Source organism: Bos indicus x Bos taurus, chromosome 6 (genome assembly GCF_003369695.1).
Source record: "Bos indicus x Bos taurus breed Angus x Brahman F1 hybrid chromosome 6, Bos_hybrid_MaternalHap_v2.0, whole genome shotgun sequence".
Classification (NCBI taxonomy): domain Eukaryota; kingdom Metazoa; phylum Chordata; class Mammalia; order Artiodactyla; family Bovidae; genus Bos; species Bos indicus x Bos taurus.
The window spans coordinates 71,418,710-71,441,254 of NC_040081.1; the positions used below are offsets into that span (position 1 = coordinate 71,418,710).

The 22,545-nt window shown below is 34.5% G+C and overlaps 1 protein-coding gene across 9 annotated transcripts in view; it reads left to right on the plus strand.

The window, feature by feature from the left end:
- EXOC1 (exocyst complex component 1) overlaps window positions 1-22,304 on the plus strand; it is a 54,582-nt gene extending 32,278 nt beyond the window's left edge. For 2 of the 9 annotated variants that reach the window (XM_027544539.1, XM_027544542.1), the window contains 10 exons: window positions 2-107; window positions 4,448-4,492; window positions 5,772-5,935; window positions 6,499-6,606; window positions 7,978-8,054; window positions 8,573-8,801; window positions 12,630-12,813; window positions 15,130-15,329; window positions 17,703-17,897; window positions 20,211-22,304. In XM_027544539.1, coding sequence (XP_027400340.1) covers window positions 2-107; window positions 4,448-4,492; window positions 5,772-5,935; window positions 6,499-6,606; window positions 7,978-8,054; window positions 8,573-8,801; window positions 12,630-12,813; window positions 15,130-15,329; window positions 17,703-17,897; window positions 20,211-20,363 — 1,461 coding nt within the window. In that variant the 3' untranslated portion in view covers window positions 20,364-22,304. Of the gene's footprint in view, window position 1; window positions 108-1,138; window positions 1,166-4,447; window positions 4,493-5,771; window positions 5,936-6,498; window positions 6,607-7,977; window positions 8,055-8,572; window positions 8,802-12,629; window positions 12,814-15,129; window positions 15,330-17,702; window positions 17,898-20,210 lie in introns of all 9 variants that reach the window. The other 7 variants (XM_027544544.1, XM_027544545.1, XM_027544543.1 and 4 more) reach the window with 5 other exon arrangements.
- The last annotated feature ends 241 nt before the right edge of the window (window positions 22,305-22,545 follow it).

The following is a 22,545-nucleotide window of genomic DNA, read 5'->3' on the forward strand; positions in this document are numbered from 1 at the left end:
GAATTACATGGATTATTTATCACGACTCTATGAGAGAGAAATTAAAGATTTCTTTGAAGTTGCAAAGATCAAGATGACTGGCACAACTAAAGAAAGCAAGAAGTTTGGTAAGCTTAAGCATCTCAGTCCCCTTGTTTGTTTTCTATTCTATTAAAAATTGGTTTATTTGTGACAAATAATTTTAAGACTTTTTAGACAAGATGGAAGGAGATACAATAGAATTAGTAAAAGAATAAATCTAATGCATTGGTTTATAGGTTTTTCATGGAAAAAGTATGTCTCTAAATAGTTACTTTTACTGATTAAAATTCTGCAGTATGTGAATTTGACAGCAATTGTAAATACATGCCATGTCTCATAAAAGTACAGTGCACCTCATATCCGCAGATGCGGAACCCGTAAATGTGGAGGACCACCTATGGGACTTGAGCGTCCATGGATCTTGATATCCACGACAGGTGCTGGAACCAACCCTGCACAGATACCAGGGACAACTGTATATAGTCACAGAAGAAGCAGTTGGCCAGAAAATGAAGTGCAGTCTGGTAGAGAAAGTACTAGATTAAGAGACATATGTTGAAAGTTCAGTTTCTGATTTCCTAAAAGACCTTTTATAACAGTTGGAGGCAAGTCTGTGATCTCTTAAGTCATTGCACTCCACAAGGAGGTGAAAGTGATTCCTAGCTTCTTACTTCTCACTGGCTATTTTGAATCAAAAAGAAAGTTTCTAAGTGTTTTCTCCCCTGTGAAGGGGCTATACAGATGTCACCAAAGTTTCTCCTGTAATTATACTTTATTTTTCTGAAGAGTTATTTTTGAAACAAGAAGTTTTTTTGTTGCTTCTAAATATGTTAAATAAACAAAAAACTTGATTTAAAAGGATAACCAGTGAAAGTATCAAGTTGCAAGGAAATGATTTGCCGAGGCCACATTCTGCTCTTGCATGTACCCATCTCTGGACTTCTTTTTGGATGGAGTTCTGTGCCTATTGGAGTCAAAACCTGGCCTTAAAGGGCTACAGTGTGTCCTCTGTGTCTGCATAGTTCCCCTTTAGAACCATGAGTTTAGCATTTGCTTGTTGAAAGGAGCCTGTGCCCTGATTGAAATTGATAGTTCATCTTTCCATTCTTTTCTTTAGGACAAAGAAGACTATCTTTAGTAGTGGGTAATTATTTTGTGATTCACTGGTTTGTGTTTTTTTTTTTTAATACAACACTAATATATTGGTGATACTAGTTCAGATTTTTTAAATGGTTTGAATCTGTGTATTATACTTTGGTAAAGATACTGATAAAAATATTGGGACAATAGGCTTTTGGAAACAGAAATGCTAACTCATCCTAAAGGTTAATTGTTCTTAAACAGTGTGTTTATATCCTTGTTAATGTTTCACCATGGATATGTTAAATCAATTTTTCTTTTTAGTAAACAACATATTAATACAGTTACGTGTTTAATGTTTTCATTTAGTATATTTGTCATCACTTGTTACTGCAATAAAAGGGAAATCTTTCTAAAACTACCTCCTTGGGAGGTTATTAATGCCACTATCATAATATTAATTTATCAAGCCTAAGATTCTCATTGAGATAAATGACATAATTGAAATATAATTTAAATCAAGTACAATAGTATCTTAATGGTATCATTGCATTAACCTAAAACCTTGATTTTTTTTCTTATCCCTTGAAGTTCTTAAATTATCTTGTTAAAAAAATTTTAATTAACCTAAGACAAGTTTAGAAGATACTTTTAAAACAGGGTTAAAATTACATCTCTTGTATGTATCTATTAAGCAATAAGGAATAGGAGAGTAACCAAAAAATTACAGTTTCTATTACTTTGATGTTATCAGTTACAAGAAAAGAAAAACTAAATAATAAACAGAATTCAGAGGATAAAAACTATTTTGTTCATCTTTGAAAATGTAACTTGTTGGTCAACATTTAAAAATAAATTTCAAGTAAATACAAATGACTTCAGAAGTTCTAAATAGGTAGAATGTAAACTTTTTAAAGATACCTTTTCAAGGATTCAAATTATGTTTAAATCAGTTCTTAATAGTAATTACAATTAAAAGAGAAACCTAAAATTTGGGGAAGATAACTTTTCAGTGGATCAAAATTAAGTAATTATGAATAAAATTTAAATTTGTTTTGTTTTTTCCTTGCTCTGAAAATGCTGCGTCGTAGATACTAATAAGAATAGAAAGTCAGATTGAATGTGTTTTACAAAAGGAAATTGTGTAGACAAAATATAATCGTAGAGATTTAGGGGAATTCTCTCTTTTTGAACCATTCTTTACTCAAGTCTTTAACATTTACTTAGTTCAGATAATTTAAAATAATGTTAAAATGCCAGTAAACTACTTTTTCTTTGTGGTAAGGTTTTTATAAAGTCTTTGCCTTTTTTAGATCTGAAGGTTTACCCTGATATCTTCAGAGGTGTGGGATTGTCCCCCCAAGATTGATACTTTGGTGTTTTTTCTTTTGTGCTCCTCAGATGTACTTAATGAAAAGACAGGCAAAGGATATTTAGTAATAATTTTTTAAATCGCTCATTTTTTTCTTTCTACTACTAAGATAAGACACACATGTGTTAGTTGAGCCCATTTACATAATAACTTCCTTATCTTTATTAACCCAAAACTTAAAAAATGATATGCCAGAAACTTTTTTTTTCAGTGTTTCTCCACTAAATTAAGAAATCTTGTTGATTCCAAAGAGAGTCTTGAACACAAGACTAAATTCAGTCCTGACTGGAAGATTCATTCAGTAAATATTTATTAATTACCTATTATATGATAAGCCGGAGAAGGCAATGGCACCCCACTCCAGTATTCTTGCCTGGAAAATCCCATGGATGGAGGAGCCTGGTAGGCTGCAGTCCATGGGGTCTCTACGAGTCGGACACGACTGAGCGACTTCACTTTCACTTTTCACTTTCATGCATTGGAGAGGAAAATGGCAACCCACTCCAGTGTTCTTGCCTGGAGAATCCCAGGGACGGGGGAGCCTGGTGGGCTGCTGTCTATGGGGTCACACAGAGTCGGACACAACTGAAGTGACTTAGCATAGCATAGCATTATATGATAAGCACTGCTCGGTACTGAGAATGCAGCATAAGCAAAGACCCTACCCTCTTGATGCTTATACTCTAGCAGAAATTGTTTAAGGATATTTAAAATTTATCGGAATATTGTTACTTCTTGCTGATAAATAATACAGACTTTTTTATGAGTCCAAATAGGGCGCTAGTAGTATTTATTAACTACTTTAAAAAAGAAAAATATATGCAGCATTAGGCTTTGCTCTGAAACTGGTGAGCTTAGTAGAGTGACACCTTAAGGCCACCAGAAGGTACTGTTCAGATTGACCAGCTAGTGGCTCCAGCGCATCCCTCCCTACTGGTCGCTGTAATGTCCAGCCTTATCATTTCATATTCCTTTAAACTTCAGGCAGACAAGGCTGGGAAGATTTACATGTTCTTGCTGTGGCAGATTAGTAGTTTATACTCGAGCTTTTGCCTAGCGATAGCAGCTATCACTATCCCTGTTTGGCAGGAGTTGACACATTGTTTTCTATTTCTTAAATATTTCTAGAGTTATATTCATTAATTTTCTGTTTTATTCTGTAATTTCTTTCTTTGCCTTTCAAATTAGCTTCTCATTTGGGTTTAGAATGTTTCACAAGACGATCTCTACAATTGATCTAACAAATACTAAAGAGAGGTTTTAGATAAAGGAAATACCAGATGACTCTGAAAGAGCTCCAGTTCCCACATTAGACCTGTTCGCTCAGCTTTACCCTTCTACCTACCCATCTCCCAATAATTAGTATTTTGATACATATGTTTTATTCTGTGTTCACAGAGCCAGTTAAGTTACTAAATAGTTTAGCTTATTATTCTAAAATGGTTTTAAAACCCCACTCATAATTTTTTTATCAGAGGGAGTATAAAATTATTTAGTACAGTGGAGATTCCTTCCAAGAGCTTTCAGTGAATACAGGATTGTTAATGCATTTAATGTTTAAATGTGCAACTTCATTCTACTAAATTTTCACTGTATTAAATTATTTACTTGAACTCTGTTTTCTTCAGAAATCAGAACTTGCAAGTATAGTCTTTAAATTTAAGTACATCAGCTTAGGAGACTTAAAAACATCATTTAAAAGTGTGGGGGAGGTTTACAAATGTAGATATTTTTACCTGAATATTTGCATAAAATAGTACATTAAAAGACTAGTAAAGTCTTTTCTCTCATGTAATTTCTCAAGCAGTAGCTGACCAACTAAACATACGTTGCATCTCTCGTTACTTGATGCTCATGGTTCTTTGCATGTGTCTTTTAAACTAGAGCTTTAACTTCCTCTTGTGCATGGTTTGTGCAAATTGCAGTTTATTAACTTGTCTTTGTCTTTGATGCTTGCAACCTAATCCATCACAGCTACACTGCCTCGAAAAGAAAGTGCTGTCAAACAGGAAACAGAGAGTGAGTATGCTTAGTGTATTAGTAGGTATTCTCAATGCATGTTTGTTTAATGTCTAGAAATTAGTTACTTATCTTGAAAAAAGTTACACCAGAAATATTGATTGCTCTGGGTTGCCAGGTATTGATGAAAGAAAACCAACAGAAAGGAAGTGGTATGACTACATCCAAGAACTATGTAATATGGTTAAACATGTATGGTGGGTAGTCAGAAATTTATATAAAGTCTTAACCATTATACTTTTGTTTTCAGGCTGTGTTTAGAAACTATAAAATTTCTTGTATGTGTGGTCAGATTTTGCATAATGAAGCCAAAGTTTGTCTCTAACTAACTATATATCATATTTTTTATCACTTATTTTATTATTTGTCCCTTCTGACCATTAGCAAATAATACAGGTTAGCTGAGAAATAGTCAAGAAGAATAAAAATGTTTTACTGTTTAAATTTAATTCTGAATAAAAATATCACATTTGCTTGTAAAAATAAAATCCTTTAATTATTTGATGTATGTAGGATATTGTCCAGACATATTGTTCTCATTTTTCCTCATGGCTATTATGGATACCTGTGTTTATACCTAAACTCAGATGTCCCTTATTAATATAGTTAATACCGTATGTGTTATATTTTAGTTGTATTTTAAATACAACAAATATTCAGGGTTTGTTTTTTTTTTTTCTTTTCATTTTGTTTAGTTTTTAAAAGAACTTTAATCAGTTCACTTGCTGAAAAAACAAGTGTCTGAGTTCAGGAATGTATTGAGTCATGTGTAATTGACATTTTTAGTAGGGCAAAAATAATTGAGTGTTGGTAGTTTCATATGGTTCAGCCTAATATGTTGATTTAATGTAGAGGCAAATAACATTGGAATATGGCGGTTTTTTTCTAGAAATACAATCATCATGTTAGCTAGTATTCTAGGGGATCAGTGACTTTCATCCATAGTCATATCTTCTGAGTGGAAAAGAAATCCTCATCTACTTTAGAAAAATCATCAGGCAACTGTAATGAGACTGGGCAGGGTACAGTGTGATCTTTAAGATCCCTTTCAGTCTTATTCTGTGATTCTGTATGATTTCACCTATCTTTACATATGCTCAGAAGTAGAACACAAATCTTAATGAAAGAGAAAGACACTCTACATCCTTTTCATATGGTAGAGTTGTGCCCTAACTAATATGAGCCCTGGAAGACCAGGACAGTAGAAGAGAGCCCTGATTTATGCCATGGATCTTTTATTCATGAAGGTCACAACTTTTAAAGTTTTATCATTTCTTAGGTCTTCATGGAAGTTCCGGGAAATTAACTGGATCTACTTCTAGTCTAAATAAACTCAGTGTTCAGAGTTCAGGGAATCGCAGATCGCAGTCATCTTCCTTGTTGGATATGGGAAACATGTCAGCCTCTGATCTCGATGTTGCAGACAGAACCAAATTTGATAAGGTAAAATAAAATAACACATGTTTCTTAAACATTACTGTCAGTTTTCTAGCACCAGTTTGTTATTGCTTTCATTGTGTTCAAAGATTTGGGCTATATTGACTCTTTTAATTATCCATGTCTTACTTTCCATTTCTGAATCTAAAAAAAAAAAAAAATACTGGTCAAATGGCAACTGAAATGTGATTCATCAATTAAATGACATAACAGCTTTATTAAAATTTGTTATAAATCATAAAGAGCTTGCATTGTCAATCCAGTTATTTGAGTGACTACAAAGAGGAAACAACTTTTATGAAGCTAAATTGCTTATAAATAGTTTTATCTCTATGTTCCTCTTTTCAGATTCCAAGTGAATAATTGTTGTCAGTTTTGTTTTAGGTATGTTCTGACCCTGTTATGCCTCATTAATACTGCATTGTCCTGTCAATCTTGGAAGTATTTGTTTGGGGGATTCCATTAAGATTATAGATAAAGCTTCCCTGGTTGCTGGAGAAAAGTAAATGGGGAATGTTATTTTAAGCATTTTGTTCAGTTCTTTGTAGGATCATTTTGGTTTTCTTCAGATCTTTGAACAGGTACTGAGTGAACTGGAGCCCCTGTGTCTGGCAGAACAAGACTTCATAAGTAAATTTTTCAAACTACAGCAACATCAGAGTATGCCTGGAACTGTGGTATGGGTGACATTTATTTATTAGCTCATATTTATGCTCTGTATCATAATTAGCTTAATCAATATGTTGTCATAATTTCAGTATCAGAACAGAAAACATTTACATTGTAAGGATATTTAAAATAATTTTTATCATACAAGACAATAAAAAAAGGGATAGGGTTTGGGCATCTAATCTAATATTCTAGACTATCTTAGGCCTAAACATTCTCCAAATTGATGAATGGGGGAAATGTCTAAGTTTACTTGGCAAAATATATTTTTAAAGAGCGAATGTATTGTTTTAGTGATCAAGAAAAAGTAAATAGAATTAAAAAAATTATGTTTTAATGTATATTTGTTGTTATTTAGTCGCTAAGTTGTGTCCGACTGTTTGCGACCCCGTGGACTATATAGCCCACCAGGTTTCTCTATCCATGGGATTTCCCAGGCAAGAATACTAGAGTGGATTGCCAGTTCCTTCACCAGGGGATCTTCCCAACCCAGGAATTGAACCCGTGGCTCCTGCATTGGCAGGCAGATTTCTTTACTGCTGAGCCACCAGGGAAGCCCCCGTGGTCTTAAAAAAATAAATGAAAGCAAGAAAGAAAAAAATGGTGAGGCCTCAAATCAGAATCTTTCTTACGGCTTTCTTACTCTGAGACCTTAAACTAATTATTTAATCCCTATTTTTCCTCATCTGTGTAATGGGTATAATAATGCCTATTGAACATGGCTCTCTGGTAGCATAATGTAAGAAAATAAAATGAGACATTTGCTAGAGTATTTTAAAGAACTTAAAAGCACAATGCAAATCGAGTGGTTTTTTAAAAATTAAGATGATCTTTAAAAGAACCAACATATAAAAACAGTCCTCAAATGACTGAGAAATTAAGTCTTTCAAATGGTTAAGGGATTTGTTCTTATAGATGGTATTGCTAGTAAATTTGTTAGTTTCTATAAGAACTTCTGGCAGCATTTTTTATGCTCGAGTTTTATTAGAATGATTTTAATTTTCAAAATTCTCCCTTGAACACGTTCCTAGATGTTTTCAGCTCTTTATTAAGTTGCCCTCTCATTCCTACACTCCCTCTGAGTCTCCTCTACCTTTCTCTCCCACCCCCCCCACCCCCCCCACGAAATGTGCTCACACACAAACACAACTTCTCATTCTCGGGTAAAATCTAAAAACAAAGCTTTTCCTGAATATTCTGAAACAACATATTAAATTATATAATTTCATTGATAATACTACCTTTAAAAATCATTATTTCTCATAATATATTCTCTCCTAAGAATTTTAAGACTGAGCAGGCTATTGCTATATAAACTAAACTAAACTCGTCAATTTGTTAGTCTTTTATTATGTAAAGTACCTGAATAATTTTTGCAGACTGAAGCAGAGGACACAGATGGAGGAACTTTGTCACGGCAACATAATGCTGGCACACCACTGCCTGTTTCATCTGAGTATGTGTTTGTTACTATCTGTTATTTATTGTAAAAAAAAACAAACTTTCAATTGAGCAGAAAGGAATACTGCCCAGTGAGGAGTCCAGATTTCTGTCCATAACTGACAACACTCAGAGCACCGATCTGTGTGCCCAGTGTCTTACAGAACATCTCAGTGAAGTAAAATTGGTGCTATTTATGGCTCTTCGGCTTTTCTTTGCTCTTGTAATCACACAAATGCAGTCAATTTTGATGTTTGCTGGTAGGAAGTAGCATTTGAATTGTAGTATATTTCTCAGAAATCACAAAGCACGTTTCAGGACCCAGTTCTACAAAGGACAACGTTATTTTGAGTGATAAAATGCAACCTCAAAAAAATATGTTTATATTGGAAACCATTCTAGAATAATTAACTATTTGGACAGTGTTAGTTGAAATATCAAATTTTAGTCATTTGTGTATACTGAGGGGATTAAAGTTAAAGGTGAATACACCTGAAGCTTGTAATAACTTTTCTGTTTTGTATTTCTGAACAGGAAAGATATGATCCGCCAAATGATGATTAAAATATTTCGCTGCATTGAGCCAGAACTGAACAACTTGATTGCATTAGGAGACAAAATTGATAGCTTTAACTCCCTTTACATGCTAGTCAAAATGAGTCATCATGTGTGGACTGCACAAAACGTGGACCCTGCTTCTTTTCTGAGTACTACATTGGGAAATGTTTTGGTGACTGTCAAAAGGAACTTTGACAAATGTATTGTAAGTTGAGTTTTTTTTTTTTTTTCCCCAATAACTTAGAACTCTTAACCATTGTAAAATATCTGTGTGTGTGTGTGTGTGTGTGCGCGCGCGTATGTGTGTATATATATATATATATATTTAAAAGATTTCCAGGTTTCCACCAGGGGATCTACTGTTCATATCCCCCAAGCCTTGAAGCAGGTATTGGCTGCAATATACAGGAGCAGGGTTAGTTGGATGGTGCTGTGCCAAGTAGTGTCCCGTCTACACTGTGAATCATGGCACGTTCTGGAGTAGCTGGCATAGAGGCAGCAGTTATTACACTTGAGATCCACTAAGTAACTGAAATCCCAGTTGACTGAATAGTGACCATAGATTTAATGAAACAACTGAAACTTGAATTTATTGTTTTTCTTCTTTTAACATATTACAATAGGATAATTAATATTTGGATTATTTAAGTTGATTAAAGTATTTTTTTTAGTTTAATAGCTTTAGTCATATTGCTTTAAGAATAAATTGTTCTTATGACAACTTTTGGCAGTTATCATTTTTCTCCTTCTAATAGGAAAAAAATCATTAACTTTATTTTTTCTGTTAGGTTTTGGTAAGCTCATAGATATGAACAGGATTGGGCCAGGTTCTAAAAAGAGTTTCATTTTACTAATATATTTAGTATTAATATGTAAAAGTAGGTATTTATCATCTGAATTATTCTACTATGTAACCTCTAAATTAAATCCAGTGCTTGAATAGCCATAGAATAATGAGTGAGTGAAAGTCGCTTAGTCATGTTTGAGTCTTTGTGACTCCATGGTCTGTAGCTTGCCAAACTCCTCTGTCCATGGAATTAACCAGGCAAGAATACTGGAGTGGGTAGCCATTCCCTCCAGGGGATCTTCCCAACCCAGGGATCGAACCCAGGTCTCTCTCTTTGCAGGCGGATTCTTTACCAGCTGAGCCACCAGGGAAGCCCATAGAATAATGAGAGAATAATAAAAATATTAAGGGTAATTAAAATCCACATCATCTTTTATACTTTTTAAAAATAATATTTACTGATTTCTGAAAGTTTAAAAGCCATCCGTAGAAACTTAAATGTCACCTCAACAGACTTGTTAACCCTCCTTCCCCTCCAAATGATTACACTGGCATTTGAAATATTATGAAATTTGGCCACTTATCCTCTTCCCTACTCAGATTTCTTCAGAAGTGATGATAAACCTGTAAGGTCTGATTGTAAGCTGATAGCCAAAAGGAACATAAAGAATTACTAAAGTCTAAGATACTGAGTCCCATGTGACATAGAATAAGAATAGCTAGGACACTAATCATGAGAACACTATACATTTTTAGACTATGAAGATTTTGTTGCTCTTATCGGTGAAATAAAACTATTATATGAAACTTTAATGTAATATCTCTCAATCCAGTTGAATGTAATTATTAAAAGTGTAAGATGTAATAATGTCAGGTAGATGTAGACATGGGTTCAGATGAAGTGCTTAGCACATTGCCTGGTACAGAACAAGAGCTCGTAACTGACCAATTGTAATGGTGATGATGGTGACAGTAGTGAAAGTGAGGTCGCTCAGTCGTGTCTGACTCTTTGCGACCCTATAGACTGTAGCCTACCACGGTCCTCCATCCATGGGATTTTCCAGGCAACAGTACTGGAGTGGGGTGCCATTTCCTTCTCCAAAGGATCATCCCGACCCAGGGATCGAACCCAGGTTTCCCACATTGTAGGCAGATGCTTTACCATCTGAGTTACCAGGGAATAACAGTAGTAATTATAGTTTGCTGAAGAATATTCATGTTACTCTCAAAACTGGGAAGTGAAGAAATTTAGTAAAATTAACCTAGACAAAGGTATAAAGTCATCTTTTTTCCCTAAATTGCATGTATTTCTGAAAGATTTTGGAGAAGGCAATGGCACCCCACTCTAGTACTCTTGCCTGGAAAATCCCATGGACGGAGGAGCCTGGTAGGCTGCAGTCCATGGGGTTGCTAAGAGTCAGATACGACTGAACGACTTCACTTTCACTTTTCACTTTCATGCATTGGAGAAGGAAATGGCAACCCACTCCAGGGTTCTTGCCTGGAGAATCCCAGAAACGGGAGAGCCTGGTGGGCTGTCGTCTATGGGGTTGCACAGAGTCGGACTCGACTGAAGTGACAGCAGCTGAAAGATTTACCTTTTGTCACTAAAGGGAGAAGGATGGTTCCTTCTGTTGGTTGTCATCAATCTGTTTCTTATTTTAACTCAAGTCTTTTCACAGTGTCCAGTCAGTTGTGTGTGCTCAGTAAGTGTTACATGTTTTGGTACTTGGGACAAGATCTGGACCTGAGGCATACGTTGAAAAAGTAGTGAATGGTTCTGTGTGTATTGAGCCAAAGAATGAATGTCAGACAACTGCAGAAAGTGGAATAGATAGCATCTGAATTTAGTACTTTCATCTGGTGGCCAAGCCCAAAGTGTTCTTCAAGGAACAGGGCTAAAAAGATTAGCCTACCAAGAACTAGAGATAAAATTAGAAACATATCAAGTAATACCAGGCTGGACACTGCACTCCAGTACATTTCTTACCTGCATTTACTTTGCTTTTTAGGATTCCTCACACTATAGTGATGTGGTTTTGTACTCTTTAACCTTTGTAAATGATATGATGTGGGTGTCTCTTCCTTATTGTATATTCTTGCCTTTTTTGTCATAGATTAATTAACCATAGAAGGATGGGTTTATTTCTGGGCACTCTGTTCCATTGATCTACATGTCTGTTTTTGTACCAGTACCATATTGTTTGATGACTATAACTTTGTAGTATAGTTTGAAATCAGGGAGCATAATACCTCTGATTTTGTTCTTCTTTCCTGAGCTTGCTTTGGCTATTATGATCTTTTGTGTTTCCGTACAGGTTTTAGAATTATTTGTCCAACTTGGATTCCTTTTATTTATTTTTCCTGTCTGATTGTTCTGTCTAGGACTTCCAATACCATATTGAACAAAAGAACAATTACTTTTCTAATCTCTACATGTCATATGGTTTTCAGGTTATACCCCCAGAATCTCAGCACAATGAAATTTTAGGTAGGAGTTGAAAATGATTCAACACTTTGGCAATGTACTTCTTACTGGGGATAGAACTAGATCCCCTGGAAGTACACAGAATCGTAATTGATTATTTTGAACCAAAGTGTCTATTCTGTCTATGTGTCTATTTGTAATTTGTATCCATCTTACACAAGTACTTTGCTATACAGATTTAGAGTAAACAACTAATAGATACATGGAAAACTATATAATGCAAATCCACAGTAGAAATACCTATTCTCCTTCTCTGTTCTCATACCCCCAAAATATAGAACTTCTCTATCCAAACGAATTTTAGGCTGTTGAGATTTGGAAATGGTTGTGGTTCTCAACTTGACTTATATAGCCACCAACCAGAAATAATCTTGAGAGATCTTGTGTGTGCTCTGGTATCTGCTCTGCCCCAAAATGGGCAATCACTATATACTTACCTTTTATAAATGGTAGAAGTGTTCATTGGTTGTTTTTACTTTAAACAAAGACCTGATGTTCACAAGCTTTGAGTGCATTTTGTTTTGAAGAATTTGGATTTTTTTCCTTGATTTTAGTTTCTTAAATAATATATATGTACTTCTTAATCTCTAGAAATAGTTTTTCTTAGTTATCCATATTGTATTAATCTTTGATTAGTAAATGTCCAAAATGTTCTAGGTATTACATTATGCCTTTGTGGTATATATATTTGCTTTTAATTGTATGTTCTTTCTAGGTTGCTTAGCTATTTTTCTCCCTTGTTTTCTGCCTAACTTTAGAGTAACCAAATAAGGCAAATGGAAGAAGTAAAGATCTCAAAGAAGAGTAAAGTAGGAATTCTCCCATTTGTTGCTGAATTTGAAGAATTTGCTGGACTTGCAGAATCAATCTTTAAAAATGCTGAGCGTCGTGGAGATCTAGATAAAGCATATACTAAACTTATCAGAGGAGTATTTGTTAATGGTAAGCTTTTGTTATATTATGAAGAAGTTTTTGGTGGTGGTTTTCTTTATTTCTGGTATTTTTGGTTGGTTGTTTTCATTATTTCTGATTAAGTTAGAAGTTGGGGGACAGATGTGTTCATTATTTTCCATAGTCTATAGTCTTTTTTGTTTTCTGAAATTAAAGATTTCTTAAATTTGAAAATCAAACAGTATGTAAAACCCATTTGTATTTACCAGGAACTACTCATATTTTAGGGTTCATATGGGCTATCACTATGTAAATTTTAAATTCATTTTTTAAACACAAAAATGACCTCGTGGATTACATTTGCATTTTAGCAAGAGTCTTCTCGAGATGATCAACAGTGATGTCTGTATGTGTGTGTGCTTAGTCACTCAGTCATGTCTGACTCTTTGCAACACCATGGACTATAGCCCACCAGGCTCCTCTGTCCATGGGATTTTCCAGTCGAGAATATTGGAATGGGTTGCAATGCAATCTGCCAGGGGATCTTCCCAACCCCAGGATCAAACCCAGGTCTCCCACATTGCAGGTGGATTCTTTACCATCTGAGCCACCAGGGAAGCTCAAGAATACTGGAATGGGTAGCCTATCTCTTTTCCAGGGCATCTTTCCGAGCCAGTAATTGAATCTGGGTCTCCTGCGTTGCAGGCCAATTCCTTACCAGTCACTTCAGTCGTGTCCGACTCTGTGTGACCCCATAGACGGCAGCCCACCAGGCTCCCCCATCCCTGGGATTCTCCAGGCAAGAACACCGGAGTGGGTTGCCATTTCCCTCTCCAATGCATGAAAGTGAAAAGTGAAAGTGAAGTCGCTCAGTCTTGTCCGACCCTCAGCGACCCCATGAACTGCAGCCCACCAGGCTCCTCTGTCCATGGGATTTTCCAGGCAGAAGTACTGGAGTGGGGTGCCATTGCCTTCTCTGAGCTGAGCTACCAGGGAAGCCCAAATTAATGCTAAAATAGTGTAATTCATCATCTATGTCACATCATACAGTTAAGTTACAGAAACAGTGTGGATGTGTTTAATTTGAAATAAATGATCTGACTGCATCAATTCAGGAATTTTTAAAGCTAAAAAAAATGACAAAAATAGAATTATCTCAACAGTTACAGATAATACATTTTTGGTGGAAACAGATTTAGGGGAAAGATGATAAATTATATGACTGAATGTTTATATAGTTGATATTTCTTTTAAAATTCAAAGTAGCTTTGCTTTGTCTGATTATAAAGTAGTATATGCTCATTACATACCCCCCCAAATCAGCAAACTGACTTTAAAAATCAAGAAGAAAGTAAAGGTAATTTGTAATCTCATCATACAAAGGTAACATTTAATTTTTACCTGTCTAAACTTTTCAGTATATCTCTCTCCCTGGTATATATGCACATATGGTGTGTTCTCTAATTTTAAAATGTTTTATCATACCTTACACACTGTTTTGGAACCTGCTAGACTCTATGATTCTAGTGTCTTTCCTTGTCTACTAATGTAGATAACCATAATCACTTTTAATGATTACATAGAGTTACATCTTTCATTATTTACTTAGCAGATCTTCTGTTACCAGGCATTTGGTTTGTTTCCAGTTTTCTGTGTATTTCTGTATATTGTCCAATAATTTCCCTAGGATCAATTACTAGAAATAATTACTGGGTCGAAAGTTTTGTGTCTGTTGAGTTTCTGCCAAATAACCACACAGGAAGATTATACCTGTTTAGTCCTTTGAGCATTTGGTGAAAGTTTCTATCACATCTGCCTCGATACCCAGTATTTCTCGGTATTATCAGTCTTGTTATCCTTCATTAACCTAGAAGGATATAAATCAGTTTTGCTTATGGTATGTTTTACTGTGTAAGAGCTTCCAAATTATATGTCAAGTTTATTCATCTTTCTCTTTATGACTTCTAAGTTTTGGGCCATTCTTAGAGAGTTCATACTGTCACAGAATTATTTTTTTAATTAGGTTCATTTTTCTTAGTACTTAAGATTGCATTCATTTATTTGCTTTTAACATTTTAAGCACCTGAACCATTTAGAATTTGTTTGGCTAAAAGATGTGAAATAGGAATCCAAATTTATACATATATATATATATATATATATATATATATATATATGACTGTTTTAGAATGATATTTTATTTCGGTTTAGGTTGATCCTTCAATACAGTATGTTTTATTTGATTAAGTCCAGAAATGTGCTTACTTCTTAAACTTACAAATGAAAAAAATCATGTAATTTTTCCATAGCTAAATGTGGTCATATTCATACCAGGGTATTGTTATATTTTTTCCATTTTTGTTTTAGTGGAGAAAGTAGCAAACGAAAGCCAGAAGACCCCTAGGGATGTAGTCATGATGGAAAACTTCCACCATATTTTTGCAACACTTTCACGTTTGAAAATCTCATGTCTAGAAGCTGAAAAAAAAGAAGCCAAACAAAAATACACAGATCACCTTCAGTCTTATGTCATATACTCTTTAGGACAACCTCTTGAAAAACTAAATGTAAGCATATTTTCATTCAGTATATTTTTCCTGGTTTTGAACCTGTGTTTACATGTGAGTAACACAACAGACATTTGTTTTAAGTTTGCTCATTCATTGGTGCAGGAGGATAAGGAAGGATGGACTGAGATACTGAAGTTGCTCAGACACTGCTAGATGTTTTATATACATTATTTCTTTTAATTCTTGTAAACCATGATGTGGGGTAAGATATCATTATCCTTGTTTTACAGATGAAGAAACTGAAAGTAAATAAAAGGTTAGCAAAGCAGGGGGATTAACCATAGATTTAGCCTTTTCCATTATACCAGTCTTCCATTTCTTACCTCATAAATAGCTAACCTTTATCCCTAGCTCAGATGAAGATTTTGAAAACTCTATCAAGATATAAAGAAAATAAAAAATTGTTTTATTCATTGCCTTTTCTTTATCCTTCCTTTCTTGATTTGTCATTTCCCAGAGCAAATCTGATCTTTAAACATGAGAAATGGTAGTTTTAGAGAACTTTGCAACATAGTAGAAGCTTAAATGGACCCTTCTAACAAATTATGTCCACAGTGTGATTAGTCACCTTCTATGTTTTGAAATTAGAGGCAAATAAAAATTGTCTATCTGTTGTCAAGCAATTCAAATGCAGAACCAGTGCCTTATAAACTGAAGAACAGACAGATATTCCTTTAGGGTAAAGGGTCTGTTTCAGACCTAAAGCCTGCATGATAATGTAACTGCAACATAAAGGAATTTCCTTTGAAATCAAATTTAAAGCAGAAACATTGATAAATCCTTTATTATTTAATATTGTTATAGAAGCTCTAGCCAATGCAGTAAGACCGAAACATAAAGATATGTAAAAAGAGAATCATACTGGGATGGATTGCCATTTCCTCCTCCAGGGAATCTTACCAACCCAGGGATCGAATCCGTGTCTTTTGTGTCTCCTGCATCTGCAGGCAGAGTCTTTGTGACTGCGCCACCTGGGAGGTCCTCAGGGTTATAATTACCTGAATATAATATGTTGAGGTTATTTTATCTGGTAAAGTAAAATAGGTTTTTTAACCTAGTCAAGATATATATATATATCAAAAAACAATTTGTTTCCTATATGTTATAATAACCAATTAAAAATCTGTATAGAAAAATAAATAAAAAAATAAAAATCTGTGTAGAAAAAAATTTTTAAATATCCAGAACAGATTTGTCTAAAAAATTATTATTAAAAATGTAATAATTTAAGAAGAATAAATAAATAATTGCGTAAGAAAATTTTAGAGAATAGTAGTGAGGGGATTTGACTTGTATTAAATCCTGTTGTACTCAAGTAAAGACTTGCCAATCAATATGCATGTTAAAAAACAAATTACACTTAAAAGGCAACCTGAGAAGAATATAACAGCACAATAGTCAGTATACTTAATATAAAAGACCTTTTTAAAATCAATCAGGAAAGCACTAAGATCCCAATATAGAAATGGTAAGAGTTCTGAATGTACTTACTGAGCATATGAAAAGCAGATAAACTTCATTTCTAGCTGAAGAATATTGAAATAAAATGACAAACCTTTCTTACTTTTTTTTTGGCTACACCACTTGGCATGTGGGATCTTAGTTCCCCTTCCCATCTCTCCACCGGGGATCCAACTCATGCTGTCTGCATTGGAAGGGCAGAGTCTTAACCACTGGACTGCCAGGAAAGTCCTACTTTTCAAAATGATAAAGATTTTTTTTAATTATGATAATGCTGATGATGGTATGATAAGATAAAATAGTCTCATACACTGCTGACAGAAGTATAAAGTGATTGAAGTTTCCTGGGAAGCAATTTGTGTATATGAAGAATCTCCAGAATACTTAACAATTACACTCCTCAACTGAGGAATTATAGTCCTAGAAATGTATGCTGGACAGTCATCAATAATGTGGGTAAATACCTATGTATGAAAGTTATTTGTAACTGTATTTATAATAGATTTTGTTTTTGATGAATAGATTTTGCCAACTTCAAGAAAAAAAGTAAAAAATATTAATACTGGAGGAATGAGTAAACATAGTATAGTCATTGGATGGAACATGATGCAGCCATTGAAATATATATTTTGGGGAAAACATAAAATATTAAATGAAAAATGTAGCATACAAAATTATAATCTCATTTTCATACTCACACATCAAAAGACTAGAGGGAAATCTAGTCTTTTGACAGTGCTTATCTCTGAGTAGTTTGATAAAAGCTGATGATTATTTTATCCTTTATATTTTCACACACTGTCTGATTTTTACACAGTGGATATATAGTATTTTGTAATCAGATTTTTTTTTAATTTAAGTGGTAATGAGAGCCGTTCTTAGCCATTGTTACTTTTCATTTCCTTGAAGCATTTCTTTGAAGGTGTTGAAGCTCGGGTAGCACAGGGTATAAGAGAGGAGGAAGTGAGCTATCAACTTGCGTTTAACAAGCAAGAACTCCGAAAAGTTATTAAAGAGTATCCTGGAAAAGAAGTGAAAAAAGGTCTCGATAATCTCTACAAGAAGGTTGATAAACATTTATGTGAAGAGGAGAACTTACTTCAGGTATGCTTTAGTTCTTTTAACCTACCTAGATTGCACATCCTTATATATATCTATTTCCCCCAAAATATTCGTCTAGAAATGCTATACATTTTCTAATTGTAGTGCAGGAGAAAAGCGCCATATAAAATGCAGACAAGATTAATAAATTGTGAGGAAGAAAGGAATATTTATACAAGTTTATATGGCTATCTGTGTATTTTATATTTCTGTTGTATCGTTTTGAGACATTAAGTTGTTTTGCTTTTGTTTGGGGATGGGTTTTTCATTAACTTTTTGTGTTTTGTTTTAGTTTGGAGGGTAGTAAGGGAATGGAATGGTGTATGGTACGGTGGAGTGATTCTGAGCATAGGAGCCTAGATATGGGTTCATAATCTGCCTCCAGGTAAAGCTACCTGGTTTGGAGCAAGTTAGTTAACCTCTCTGAGCCTCAGTTTCCTTATTTGAAAAGCAGAAATAATACCTCTACTCTGTAGGTGGGCACTAATATTATTTCCATTGCCATTTTATACATGTGAAAATCAGAGCTTAGAGAGGTAGAGTAATGTGACCATGATCCCATACTTAATGTATGATAGAGTCAGATTTAAACCTCAGTTAGAAATGAGTAAGAATTACTCTGACTTTAGCATCATGGAAGGCTTCCTGAAGGAAAGCATTTATGTTAGTCTCTGGAAGTCAGATACTAACTTAACAGATAAAGTAGAAGTGGCATTCCCAGTGGAAGAAATACTGTGAGCTAAAAGAAGATAAGCAAAAAGTGTAAGTAAAGCTGTTTAGTAAAATAGTCTTAAGCTGACTATTAGGAATTTAAGATTTGTGACATTTAAGATTTACAAGGAAAAATCCTAGAAGGCACTCTTTGAACTGGCAGATAGAAATGGTGTTCGTTCATAGTACCCACCCTCACCAGGTTGTCATGAGACTTAATAGAATAATACATACATAAAGCACTTTGTACTGTGCTGATATGAAATAAGTCGAATAAATGTAAACTATTGATATTACTAATATGTCAGTGTGTGTGTGTCAAATTCTGTCTTGATAGTTGTCTAAAATTTATTTTTTTATGGGACTGTTCATTCATTTGCTTTTTTTGACTGAAATATTTTTGATTTACAGTGTTGTTGATTTCTGTTTATATCTGTCGGCATTTTAGTTTCCACTTCCCGATTATAGAATCCTTTGATTGCTCATGATTAGTCTGACTCATCTTGGTGTCCTCCATGTCATCAAGAAGTGTTTTGCATCGTTAATTTTAGATAAAGAAATTAAACCTTCATCTGATGTGAAATTTCATTTAATCCTTAGTCTTATTTCATACATAGTTGTACATAGCCACATCTGTGTTGGATATTGGAACAGATACAATAACAGCTAAAATGTAATAAACATTACTGTGTCGAACACTATTCTGAGCACTTTACATACATTCACTCATTTAATCTCATTTGAACCTGTGAGGAAGGTATTATTATCACTACCCAGTTTATAGATAAGGGGCTTGAGGCACAGAAGAGTGGTGTAATATACTCAAGGTCACTTGAGGAGTTAGGAATCTCGCTTCAGAATGTACATTCTTAACAGTTGTTGTTCAGTCGCTTAGTCCTGACTCTGTGACCCTATGGACTGCAGCACACCAGGCTTCCCTGTCCTTCACTCTCTCCCAGTTCAGTTCAACTCAGTCATATCTGACTCTTTGCGACCCCTTGGACTGCCCAGAGTTTGCTCAAATTCATGTCCATTGACTCAGTGATGTTACCTAACCATCTTATCCTCTGCCACCGTCTGTCTTCTCTTCCCACCCTTAATCTTTCCCAGCATCAGGGTCTTTTCCAGTGAGTCAGCTCTTCGCATCAGGTGGCCAAAATATTGGAGCTTCACCTTCAGCATCAATCCTTCCAATGAATATTCAGGGTTGATTTCCTTTAGGACTGACTGGTTGGATCTCCTTACAGTCCAAGGAACTCAAGAATCTTCTCTAGCAGTTCAAAAGCATCAATTTTTTGGCACTCAGCCCTCTCTATGGTCCAAGTCTCACATATGTACATGACTACTGGAAAAACCATAGTTTGACTCTACAGACTTTTGTCAGTGAAGTGAAGTTTTTGCTTTTTAATATGCTTTCTGGGTTTGTCATAGCTTTTCTTCTAAGGAGCAAGCATCTTTTAATTTCATGGCTGCAGTCACCGTCCACAGTGATTAACTATTATGCTATCCTAAATGCTTAGAATATGTCTTGACAATATTTCTACATTCTTGTTTACGTATTATTTCCATTTGTAGTTTAGTGACTCTTACTTTCATTGTTTATAGGTGGTGTGGCACTCCATGCAGGATGAATTTATTCGCCAGTACAAGCATTTTGAAGGTTTGATAGCTCGCTGTTACCCTGGATCTGGTGTTACAATGGAATTCACTATTCAGGACATTCTGGACTATTGCTCCAGCATTGCACAGTCCCACTAAACCTTATAAAAGAAGAAAAGATAAACAAAAAGTAACACTCTGAGTACACCAGACACTATTCAGAAATACCAAGCAACCATTTTGAGAACTCAGACTTGAAGTTTTACGTATCACTTAATGTCAAACAAATGGGTAATGTGTGCATGCTCAGTGTGTCTGACTCTTTGCAACCCCATGGACTGGAGCCCACCAGGTTCCTCTGTTCATGAAATTTTCCAGGCAAGAATACTGGAGTAGGTTGTCATTTTCTTCTCCAAAATGAGTAATACCATACCACGGATATTCAAGAGCAAAACTACCAACCTATGTGGCAGTTTTATTCGCCCAGTAGGTTGTGTACTAACAAAGCATTTATCTCATCATAAATGCCTTCATCATTTTTCTATGACTGAACAGAAAATTTTCCTTTATTGTCTTGCTTCTTGTATTTGGGAGTGGTCATCCTATGTAATTCATTGAGAGTTCTTCAGCTTTCAGTAATTCAGTATTGGTTACAAATCATGTAACTACTAAAATACTGTATCGAATTTTTCCTTCTGAATAACTAATGTTTATATGGATAAGGCTCTTGTGAAGATCAGTTGTAAACTTGAATTTTGAGGATCACGTGATTCTGTGTAACAGTCCGAAATACATTTTCCAAAAAGTTGAAATGTGGTAATATTATTCTTAAATTTATCATGTGCTTCATTTGTATGAAAGCAAGTTCTTAAAATCAATATATAAGAATTATTACATGTCATTTACCGTAAAACATAGTCAGTGGTACTCAGGACTGAGAATCACTGCTATAAAGAGACTCATGTCCTTAATGCATAAACACAAAGACCCTATCAATACATTGGCTTCATTTTTTTTTTTTAACATTTATTTTTGGTTACATCAGGATCTTCATTGTAGCCTGTGGGCTTCTCTCTAGTTATGGCGCTCAGGCTTAGTTGTCCCATGGCATATGGGATCCCAGTTCCTGGACCAGGGATCAACCCACATTCCCTGCATTGGAAGGCGGATTCTTAACCACTGGGCCACTAGGAAAGTCCCTCAGTACAGTTTTAATAGCAAAAAGTTGCAAATAATCCAACTTCCCATTAATAGTAGATGGATAAATTAAGGTATATTCATTATTTGCCAGTACAGTAGTGAAAATTAGTGAATTTTGTCTACAAAAAATAGTGCAGATAAATACCACGAAAATAATGTCAGGTTTAAAAAAAAAGTCAATCACGGAATGTATACCATATGATTCTATTAATATAAAAGTTCAAAATAAGTAGTATTTAGAGTTACAAGTGTGGTATAACTGAGAAAAAGCAAGGAAATGATCATAAAATTCTGGAGTGATTAGAGACCAGAAAGGGAAGATTATGGTATCTAGCAGGGGCAGGATTTTAAAGGTATATTATTTTACTTAAACTGGGCAGTGGCTACATAGATTTCATTGTACTATGATACTTTATACCTTACACATACCTTATAAATCTTATTTTATGTTAGCTCAACATTCAATTTAAAAGCAAAATCAAACTCATATATGTGTGTATATATTCTTTATTGACATAGGAAAAAACCTTAACATTTGTAGATGATCTGGAGCCAAAGAAGATCCAAGGTTGGTTGGATTGCTCAAGGTTCAAGCCAAGTATTATCAGAGCTGATATTCCACACAATGGTAACCTCCCTCTCAAGAATGTTACAGATATAAATATATTTAAACATCTAAAGACCAAACATTGTCTAATATTTCTGTTAACAGGCCAAGGTTAATTTTACCTGACGTGGTATGGCTCTTATTTAAAGAAAAGGCAGATAGCAAAATACTTCTTAGAAAAGAATCCAAAAAAGTAAGCACCTCAAATAACAAAATTATCTAAATAACTGGATAGAAATTTGAGAAAGTAAGATATACATGATTCCTATTAAAGATATACATTGGTTAATTAATATGTCTCAGTTCATATTTGTGTTAGTATCTGTTTATTCTAAGGAATTAGAAACTAACAAAGTTTAATACATACAGCTTTTCAAAATTAAATAATAAGATGAATGAAAAAAGAAAAGGCAGTGGATGACTCTAATCAGCTACAATTTTCTAGATCTTAGAGATCTATAATATTGTATGCTACAGATGGGATAGGAAAAGAGCAACATATGATAACTTAGAGAATATAAAGAAATGAAAAAG